This window comes from Capsicum annuum, unplaced genomic scaffold, assembly GCF_002878395.1.
Source record: "Capsicum annuum cultivar UCD-10X-F1 unplaced genomic scaffold, UCD10Xv1.1 ctg80886, whole genome shotgun sequence".
NCBI classification, from domain to species: domain Eukaryota; kingdom Viridiplantae; phylum Streptophyta; class Magnoliopsida; order Solanales; family Solanaceae; genus Capsicum; species Capsicum annuum.
The window spans coordinates 65,909-77,406 of record NW_025891562.1 but is presented as its reverse complement, the minus strand read 5'-3'; the positions used below and the strand labels follow the sequence as shown (position 1 = coordinate 77,406).

General features: G+C 33.5%; 1 protein-coding gene across 1 annotated transcript; it reads right to left on the bottom strand.

The window, feature by feature from the left end:
- Positions 1-9,436: 9,436 nt before the first annotated feature.
- LOC124895256 (uncharacterized mitochondrial protein AtMg00240-like) lies at positions 9,437-9,910 on the bottom strand. The gene has a single exon (XM_047405701.1). It carries the CDS (start codon positions 9,908-9,910, stop codon positions 9,437-9,439), a length of 474 nt encoding a protein of 157 aa, XP_047261657.1.
- Between the last annotated feature and the right edge of the window lie 1,588 nt (positions 9,911-11,498).

Sequence of the window (11,498 nt, the reverse complement as noted above, 5' to 3'; positions counted from 1 at the left end):
AGAGGGAGTAGAGTAAGACGAGAAGAAAATAGTTTCACTTTGTGTGATATAATGAATGGTCAATTTCAAACAAGTAATCTTAACAACATTTGAAGAATCGAACTTTAATCAGAATGTGATACATTAGTATGCCATGTTAATTGTGATTTACCTTATTTGAATGTTTGTATGACCTTTATTTATATAAAATCAATTGATGATAGGTTTCTAGAGTCGTTCTCCAGATATTCGCACACATTGAATTATGCCAGATTTAAATGTTCCTTTAATTTTGTTAGGTTGGTATTTGAGTTTCTTATACTATCACATTAAATAATATGTTATGTTGAAAGTTACTCAAAGCAATAATTATATAATTCTTTTAGAATCTGAAGATGGATACGTTGATGCTACTATGCGAGGTATGTCCCTAGGACATATTGATTTTTCTATTTAATAGGCATCTACAAGTAAATGTGATAAAATTTCTTTAGAGTGACATCGCTAAACATGAATACACGCGTACAAGTTCATTCTATATTATTTTCATATATAACAAGTCATTATACGCAATCGATCCTAGATGATAAATATGAAGGTGAAGATAAAGAAGACAATAATTGTGAAGGTATGAAAATTGTAAATGAAATAATTGTTAATTACACCCAAACATAGAAAATCTAAAACTTTAGCACAATTTTCACTTATTTGATTTTACAATTAAATTTTTTAGAGGATAACATCGAATGTGAGAATATCTGTAATGATGGTACGTACCATGTGTTTTGTATTACTTTAGTATTTGTAATTTTATATTAAAAATTTGTGTTGACTATAGTACTTAAACCTTCAATTTTATTTTTTTTAGATTATTGGGACATAGGAGATGTTAATTATGAATGTGAATATTGTGGAGCATATTTTTTGGTATGAAGAAAGAATCAAAAAGCATTATAAATCTAAAAGACCAGTGTTTAATCCGTGTTGTAATCGTGGAAAGATCAAGCTATCGAATTCAAAGGAGCCTTTTCCAACTTTAAAGCAATTGTGGTTTGGATTAGGTTAGAAGAAACATTTTATATAATCTTATTATTGTGGGATAATCCGTACTTCATATATATATTCATCATTCTCTAACTCTGATATTTTGTAGGTCCAAAAAGTAACCATTCTTGAGAGAATATTAGAACTTACAATTCTATGTTCTCATTTACATCAATGGGAGGAAAGGTTGATGTTTCTGTCAATCAATCGTGTGGTCCAAGAACATTCAAATTGTCTGGCCAGAATTGTCATCAAATTGCAAGTCTTGCCTCCTGAGGGATCCTATCCAAAATTTTCTCAATTATATATTTACGATACAGAAAATAAGGTCGCAAATAGAATTCATGCAGTGAGGTAAGTATTTTACCTAATATTATATTACATACCGCAGTACATCATAGGAAAATATGTAGCAAAATTCATATAATCATTGCTTTTGTAGTAATGGTCAGAACGTTGACAAACTTCACGCTGAGATTGATGTTGATTTGAAGCAAATGCTTGATGGACACAATGTTTTGGCTAAGACATTTAGAATGGTAAGAGATCGATTTCAAGAAGATAGAAGCTCCAATATTAAACTCATATTAATAGGAAAGAGACACACTGATAGAAGAAGATACAATTTACCGATGATTTCAGAGGTAGCTGCTTTAGTGGTTAGAAATTTTGAACTAGATAGATGTGATAGAGATATCATAATTAAAATATGGTCTGGTTAGTTGCAGAGGATAAATGAGTTGAATTCTTCCTTTTTGGGTCAACAATATCCTTTACTTTTTCAATATGGAGAAGATGGGTACAGAGAAGATATTTCTTTAAATGGAGATGGAAGTAAAGATCATGAATCAGATAGAGAAAGAAAACGTGTTAGTATATGAGAGTTTTTTTCTTATAGGATTCAATACAAAAAGGATGAAGTAGCAACAATTGTGTCAGCAAGAAGATTATTTCAATAATTCTTAATTGATGCATATACAATGATTGAATCAGGTCGTTTGAAGTATATTAGGACTCATCAGAAACAATTGATAGTTGCAATGTATAATATGTTACAAAAAGATATTTTACATAGAGAAACTAATCCTTTGTCCCAAGGGAAAAGGGTTGTTCTACTATCAACCTTCACAGGAGGTACACGATACATGATTCAAAACTATCAAGATGCTATGGCAATATGCAAATGGGATAGATATCCTGATCTTTTTATCATATTCACCTGTAATCATAAGTGGCCTAAGATTCAAAGATTTGTTATTAGTAAGGGCTTAAATCCCGAGGATCGTCCAGACATCTTAAGCAGGATTTTCAAAATCAAACTAGATCACTTGATAAAGGATTTGAGAGGCAATAAAGTTTTTGGAGAAGTAAAATCAGCTATACATATAGTTTTTCAAATAATATTTTAACATTATTTCTACTTTTATTTATTCCATAACTTTTTTAAAAAAAAATTGTTTAGTGATTTAAACAATTGAGTTTCAAAAATGAGGGTTGCCCAATGCTCATATATTGTTGTTCCTACATGAGCATAACAAATATCTAACTGTCGTAGATATTGATAAGATAATTACAGAAGAAATACTAGATAAAGTAGTTGATCCTCATTAATACAAGGCCATTAAAAGTTTCATGATGCATCACTCGTGTGGTGCTGCTAGAAGATCTTCTCCTTGTATGCAGAATGGGAGATGTACAAAACATTTTTCCAAGAAGTTTGTAGATTGAACCACAATGGATGAAGATAGTTATCCTATTTATAGAAGAAGAGATAATGGAAGAACTATCAAGAAGAATCATATTGAGTTGGATAATAGGTTTATCGTGCCACATAATCATTTTTTGTTATTAAAGTATGGAGCTCACATACATGTGGAATGGTGCAATTAGTCAAAATCCATTAAGTACGTTGATAAGGGGTATGATCACACCATTGCTGCCTTTTCACAAAGTGTGCATGAGGAGGGGTCACATGATGTTGATGAAATCAATATGTATTATGATTATCGATACATATCACCTTGTGAAGCTGCTTGAAAAATATTTGGATTTGCTATTCACTATAGAAGACCTTTGGTGGAGAGACTGTCATTTCATCTTCCAAATGAATAAAATGTTATATTCTGTGATGATGATCCAATTGATGATTTTGTCAATAGTCCTAGTGTAAGGGAATCGATATTTTTAAGTTGGTTTGAGGTAAATCAAAGATTTCCTAAAGCAAGAAAACTAGCTTATGCATAATTTCCTCTTAAGTTTGTGTGGCAATAGGATTTGAAAAGATAGGAGAAAAGAAAAAAATTTACATTTTCTATTGGAAGAATTTTTTTCGTCCCTCCTGGATCTGGTGAACTATACTACCTTAGATTGTTGTTCAATGTCATTAAAGGTCCAAAATGTTACAAGGATCTTAAGTGTATCAATAATCGCGATCATACCACTTTCACAGATGCATGTTAAGCACTTGGCTTATGAAATGTTAAGCACTTGTTATCGAATTCAATGTCACGACCAAAAAAAGTTTGCCAAGAAACATGGTGATTGTTGTCAGATGATATACTTTATGAAGAAAGAATTTTATTGACTAATCCAGGTACAAATACAAACCTTATATCTTCAAGTTATGAGAATATTTTATATAATCTCAGTGTGCATGTGGCGATATAAATGGATTATCCAGTTTTAGAATATTAAAAATATATATTTTTTGAAGAAAGTAAATTGTTTTTATAGTGGTAAATAAATGTCTAAAAACTTGAATGATTTAAGTGATGATATTTGCTTTTGCATTTGTAATCCAATGATAAATGGCTGAAATTTCAGTTAGATTTACTTTTATACATTTTTCAATTTAGTTCAGATTGTTATTGTTCATATTTTATTTGAAGTATATAATTTGTTGCTTAATCTCTTCTTACTTTGAATATTTTTAAAGATGCTTCATACTTGCATGAAAAATAGCAAAAAAATTTCTTATTTCATAATGATAGTCGGTTAAGTAAGATAAAATTTAGCTATAAAACTAAGAGAGTATGTTATATATATGCAGGACATCAGCTCCACGCCACTTCAAAACCTTTCTTTTTTTCTCCATCAAACGAAGATCTTTATATTAGTACATAAAATAATATTATTGGGTCCAAATGTTTCCTCAACATCTACAAATCAAATTTGTAAAGCACTATTCCAAGATATCCTTTAACAAAAAAATCAAATAAAGTTCTATCAACATCATTAAATTAGATAATGTTTTTATTAGTGTAATTATATAATTTAAATTTTTATATTATTTTTTCAGATGTAGAGCTAAGCGATGATGAAGTAAAAAATCGATGTTTACAAAAGTTGGAAAAAATCTTTAAAGGTTGTGGAAGAAATTTTTAAGATTTTCCAACATTACCAAGACCTCTTTACAATGAGGAAGAAGTTGACAATAGCAACAGATTAGTCAATGATGAATTATGGTATGATAGCCGCTCTTTGTTGGATGAACATCGACGTCTATTACTAAATTTGATAAAGAAACGAAAATTCGTTTATGAGAAAATCATGACAACAGTGGATAAAGACAAAGGTGGATTGTTCTTCTTATATGGTTATGGGGGAACTGGAAAGATAATTATTTGAAGGACTTTATCTTCTAGTATACGATCTAGAGGACATATTGTACTAACCGTTGCATAAAGTGTGATTGCATCTCTATAGTTACCAGGATATTGAAATATTCATTCAAGATTTGCAATTTACCTAAATCCAAATGAAGATGCCACATGTAATATAAAGTAAGATAGTCCACGTGCAAAATTGATCATCAAGATAAAGTTGATTATCTGGGATGGCTCCAATGATGCATAAATACTATTTTGGAGCTCTTGATAAAACTCTTCGAGATATTCTTAGATTTGAAAACACTTAAAATTTGAATCGACCATTTGGAGGAAAAATAGTTGTTCTTGGCGGTGACTTCAGGCAATTTTTGCTTGTCATTACAAAAGGTACTCGACAAGATATTATTAATGCTACTTTGAACTCTTTTTTTTTTGGCCCCACTGTGAAGTCTTGTAATTTACAAGGAATATGAGATTGCAAGGAAATCAGTTAGGGTGACATTCAAAAGAGTTAAAAGAATTTTCAAATTGGATTTTGGCAATTGCTGATGGAAGAATTGCAATTCCTGTTGATGGCATCAAAAAGGTTTGAATACTTGATGATATTCTCATACATAATTGTGATGAACCAATATCTGCAATCATAGAAAGTACTTATCCTGATTTTCTCAGTCATTCTAATGGCATTGATTACCTCCAACAAAGAGAAATTCTTGCTCCAACTCTCGATATGGTGGAATCTGTTAATGAATACGTGATTTCACTTAATCATAATCTGGAGAAGATCTATTTGAGTTCTGATATGATTTGTATGTCTGATAATGCTTTTACAGCTTTCGACCAAGTGCATACACTAGAATTCCTAAGCAATATTAAATGTTCTGAAATTCCTAATCATGCTATTAATCTTGAGGTAGGTGTTCCTGTGATGTTATTGAGAAATATCAATCCGTCAACAGGATTATGTAATGGAACAAGATTGATCATCACAAGGCTTGAAGATTGAGTTATTGAAACCAAGGTTTTGTCAGGTAATGTGGTAGGATAAAAGGTGTTCATCCCAAGAATAACGTTGACTCTGTCCGATGCGAGAATACCTTTTAAGTTTCAGCGACGACAATATCCACTTGTAATGTCTTTTACGATGATGATCAATAAAAGTCAAGGCCAATCACTATCTCATGTGGGATTATTTTTTAAGAAACCAGTGTTTATGCATGGGCATTTGTATGTTACTCTTTCATGCATGACGAGTAGGAAAGGGTTAAAGGTTTTAGTTTATGATGATGATGGGAAAATAACAAAAAAATCTAGAAATGTAGTGTCCATTGAAATTTTTCGTAATTTGATTTGACACTTTATTTTAAGCTTCCAAGATTCAAGTGTTGTGGTCATGAAAAATTTATCTTTATTCAACATGTTCATGGTTTAGCTGAGGAAATACGTGTATATTTGATGGGATAATTTCATTGGCATCTCAAGTCTAATTTATAAATATATTGAGAAACACGTTGATAAACATGCACCATTGATAAAAGAAGAATACTCTCTATTGGAGAGAAACAACATACAGTTAAGAGGAGAAAATGAAAACTACTTTTACTCCTTTGTAGAGTACAATATATATACAAGTAGCAACTTGCTTGATAGCTGGACATCAGTATTTATCCAACTAACTAACTAACTATAACACCCCGAGTCTGGTACACGAAATGCCACACGGTGCTCATGACCCCAAAGGATTATAAACTAACTCATGACTGATATATGTACCTGTACACTACATAATATACTGTACAAATGAGGAAATAAAGGTTGAAAGTACATAAGGCTCAAAGATCTGATAAAATATAACATCTGAAGATATGGTATATCAATACCAAAATAACTGAAATAACGATCTGAACATGCTAGTCCAAAAGCCTCTAAACTGCCTGAATAAGGAGTTGATGGGACATGTCCCCAACTAACTCCAATTACTAAAATAAATTAATTAATGAGATAATAAAGTAATGTTCATGTCTTCGAAGGATGAGGACTCACTGCTAACTCTAACTGCCGAGACTGGAATTCTACTAATGCACTGGAGTTCATGCTTCTGAACCTATGGTATAAAACACCATAGCACAAATGCGTCAGTACGATTGAATGTACTGGTATGCATATGAGGTAGACTAAATGCAAAGGGTTCACATGCTTGAACTATACTAACTGACTGGATAATATAAACGTGAGAATGCATGCATGAATACATAATAACTGTAACTGAGTTCGTGATAACATGATTACTGAGTTTGAGTACTGATAACATGAGATACTAATAACTATATAACTAAAATAACTAATATAGAGCGACTGTATCTGACAGTCTAGGTTCTGATAGAACTAGTTGAGTTCTGTACTATTCTGAGTTGACTGTATCTGACAGTCCTAACCTAAATTCTGTAGAACTATCTGAGTTCTATTACTAAGACTGAATGACTATTTCTGATAGTCCTGATTCTATAACTGAAACTGTGGGAAGTAGTCATCTAACTGACATACCCCAAATAATGCAATATAATTAAGTTGGGGTCCAATCTGTAACCCCAATTAGAAGAGTATCAATACCGCACAACTGGTAAGGGCAATCTGTGAGTAACCCTCATACAATAAGTAAATCTAGTGAGAATAATGGGAACCCTCATATAACAGGTTAAGCCACCTCATCTACCCTCATATAATAGGCTATGATGTCTCAACCTACGCTGGCTACGTAGTTCTGGAACGCAAGAATTTCTTCTAAGAATCACACCCTCATATAACAGGTGGGTTCCCATCCTTGGGTTCGCTCGATGCTAATTTCTACTCCCATTTGAATAGACACTGAACATGATTAACTAAACTGACTGGACTGAGTTAACTGAATTTCCGTGGACTGACGAAATGCTACTGAGATCTAATAACTGTCTGAGATTTCTAAGATTACTGCATTTCTGAGCTTTCCTGAGTCACATGACTGACTGAGTTCTATGGATCATGGCTTGACTGAGGATATCGTGAAAACATGACACTGGCTTTAGGCACACAACTATATTTTTCAGGTACAAATACCCCCAGGACTCGATGGATAGAAACCGACAAAGAAAGACTTTCTTGAATACATGACCAATATCAACAATCTATAATATAATAATTTGGATATTTCATGAAGTACAAGTTCTAAAGCATCACAAGGGCTACACATGTATCCATAATTCACTTACTAAGACATTTCATCAAACATTTGATATGCATAAACTTGAACATGAATGGGGATTTCATATTATCACACTAGTATGGCACTTTTCTTTCACATAGGCATTTAATCAAACACATAGGGAGCATACTTTTGTTATACCATCATTAATACATCTAATTGTCATGGTTGAATAAATAAATTTGCAAATTTGAAGGGTTTATCATGATTATCATGCAAATCTTCATATACTAGGGTCAATCATTGCAATATGTAATTTTAAAATATGAATCAAAACCCCACAACATCATGAATATGAATTTCAATTCAATTTACATCATGAATATTCATAAATACACAAATCTTGGATTTTGAAGAGAGATTCTTAAGCTCCATGGGTGAAATTGACCCATGAATCAACACATGACATACCTTGATTGTTAGTTTCTTGAAGTCCTTGGACTTGAAGAACTTGAATCTCTTAGTTTCTTAAAGAATGATTTGGATCTTGTTCTTGGGGATTATATTTGAGATAAAACCCTAATTTGATGTTGTAGATGGGTAATGAACTTATGAACCTTGATCTGATATTATTAGGTATTAGAAAGGGTGGTAAAAGACCAAAAAGCACTTTTTAAAAATGAATTAAAATAGCAGAATAAAATATGCGATAGCGGGTGTGATGGTTCGTCGCTGGGTCGACGGTCCGTCGGTCCTAACCACTGCACCTGGGCAGAATAGGGGTTCACTGCCTCTTCTACGACGGTTTGGGCGACGGTCCATCACTAGCTCGATGGTCTGGCGGCTTGAGCCGCAGCCCTTAGGCAGAATGTGGTCTTACATCCTCTGCTGTGAAAGTTTGGGCGGCGGTCCGTCACTAGCTCGACGGTCCGTCGGCCTTCACAATCGCACCTGGGTAATTTTGACTGCTTTCTATATTTCGGCCATAACTTTCGACCCCGATACCAGATTTTGACAAAATGGGTATCGATGGAAAGCTTATTTAATTTCTCACTCAATAAAAAGTGAAAATCTTAAAAATTTCACGTGTATAAAAGTAGATTCATCTTTTAAAGTAAGTTTCTAATATTCTTGGGACGATTTCAAGCTAGGTAGGTAGGATTACAGGGCATTACACTAACTAATCACTAACAAACTAACTAATTATTAACAAACTAAAATATACAATCTTATGATAATTAATCTCTAATCTCAATACCCCTTCTCAAGTTGGAGGGGATGACTTCACTGCCAACTTATGTAGAATAGTATAGTGTTTAACTCCAGTGAGAACAGTTGTAAGGATTTCAGCCAACTAGTGAGTAGTATCAACATGATGAATAGTGAAAATCCTCTCCTAAAGTTTTTTCCTAACAAAGTGGCAGTCGACCTCAATGCGTTTTGTATGCTCATGAAACACAGGATTTTGAGCTATATGTATTGTTGATTGGCTATCACAATATACCTCAATGGAAGATGAATGATGAACACTCAACTTAACAAACAATCTATCAAGCTATACCAGCTTACCCACTACTTTTCTTAAGGATCTGTACTCAGCTTCTGCAGAGGATAAAGAGATGGTATCCTATTTCTTGGACTTCCAGTTGATGGGGATGTTTCCCAGAAGCACTAAGTAACCACTAAATGACCTCCATGAATCAGGACAAGAGGCCCAGTCAAAGTTACAGAAGGCCTTTACTGTGCAATCTGCATCTTTGGACATATAAATTCCAAGTGTTGGATCTTTCTTTAGGTATCTAAGCAAGTGAAAATTTTCCTTGAGATGAGACAATCTGGGATCTTGCATGTATTGACTTAACTTTTGTACACTAAATGCTATATCTAATCTAGTATTAGTAAGGAAATTCAACTTCCCTATAAGCTTTCTATAATATGTGGGATCTGGCAATGGATCTCCTTCTTTGGCCTTCAACTTAATGGTGGGATCAAGTGGTGATGACATTGAACTGTAATCAAAGAAATTGTACTCCTTGATCAAGTCCATGGTGAACTTCCTCTGAGAAATGATGACACCTCCTTCTGTATTTAAAACCTCCATTCCCAGGAAACAGTGCAATTATCCTAGGTCTTTGATCCTAAAAGTTTCATACAGATAGTTCTTAAGCATTGTAATTTCTTCTGAATTACATCATCTACATAGACCTCTATGAACACCATCAATGGTCTATTTTTCTTGTAGAATAAAGAATAATCATGATGTGAGTAGTGGTATCCTCTAGCAGATAAGGCCTCAGTCAATGTGGCATACCATTGTCTACTGCCTATTTTAGTCCATAAAGAGACTTGTTCAACCTATATACCAATTTACAATCTCCAATATCCAGACCCTGAGGCACCTGCATGTATACTTCTTCATGTAGATCTCCATGAAGAAATGAATTATTCACATCCAGTTGGAACATGTTCCAACCTTTTTTCACTACACATGCTATCAATATCCTAACTATAGTCATTTTGACTACTGGTGAATATGTTTCAGTATAGTCTATTCCATCCTGTTGTGTATATCCCTTCACTATAAGCCCAGCTTGAAACCTTTCTACACTCTCATATGCTTTATGCTTAAATTTATACACCCACCTATATCCAATTGCTTGTTTTCCTAGAGGTAACTCAACAAGATCCCAGGTATTGTTGGCATATAGTGCCTCAAATTCTTAGATCATAGCCTTTTCCCAAGCAGGATTTATGGTTGTTTCCTCATAAGAGGATGGCTCACTATCATGATAAATATTTGCAACAAGAATTTGACTATGGTGTGCAATAGCATCAGGAGACACATGATGATGGTTAGTAAATATGGCACTTAAATAAAAATTGGTAGGGGATGGATCAGTGTGTAAATCAGTATGTGTATTTGGAGATGGTACAATGGTCTTTAAAGTAGGAATGGAACATATGAAGTCTTTAAAGTGATGAGGAGTCCTATTTTCCCTGGTGGACCTCCTTCTCTGTACCTCTGCAAAAATGTTGTTGGTTTGTCCGGGATGAGAAGAGTCATGAAAGGTTACATTTGGCATGGGATATGTTTGAGATGAGTGTGTAGGACCAAGATTGGATGGTGGTGCAGTATGTACAATAGAATCACTACCATGATTATTCACCACGGTTTGTTGTGGTTCATAATCACAGTACATGAGATTACTATTGAAAATAGATTTGAGAATAGAAGGAAAAGTATGATTCTCAGACACTAGATTGAAAGGAAAAACATGTTCATGCAAAATGACATCCCTGGAGATGTATATCCTTTTGGTGGCAAAACTCATCACCTTATAGCCCTTTATTCCAAATGGATATCTAATAAAGACATGGGGTGTAGTTCTTGGCTCAAATTTATCCCTATGCACTTTGGGTACTGTTGGATAACATAAACAATGAAATGATCTCAAGTGGGAGTAATCAGGAGTTTGATTGTACAACAGTTCATAAAGGCATTTGTTGTTGAGATGGGTAGAGGAAAGTTTGTTAATGATATATGTTGCTGCTAAAAGACAATCACCCCAATACTTTAGAGGTAATTTTGATTGAAATAAGAGTGTTCTAGATGTTTCAAGTAAATATTTGTGTTTCCTTTCCACCACATTGTTTTATTGTAGTGTATATGGGCAAGTTTTCTGGTGACT

Bases quoted from the DNA above. Each gene is read 5' to 3' on its own strand.
- LOC124895256 (XM_047405701.1), bottom strand. From the start codon at position 9,910: ATGGAGGTTTTAAATACAGAAGGAGGTGTCATCATTTCTCAGAGGAAG.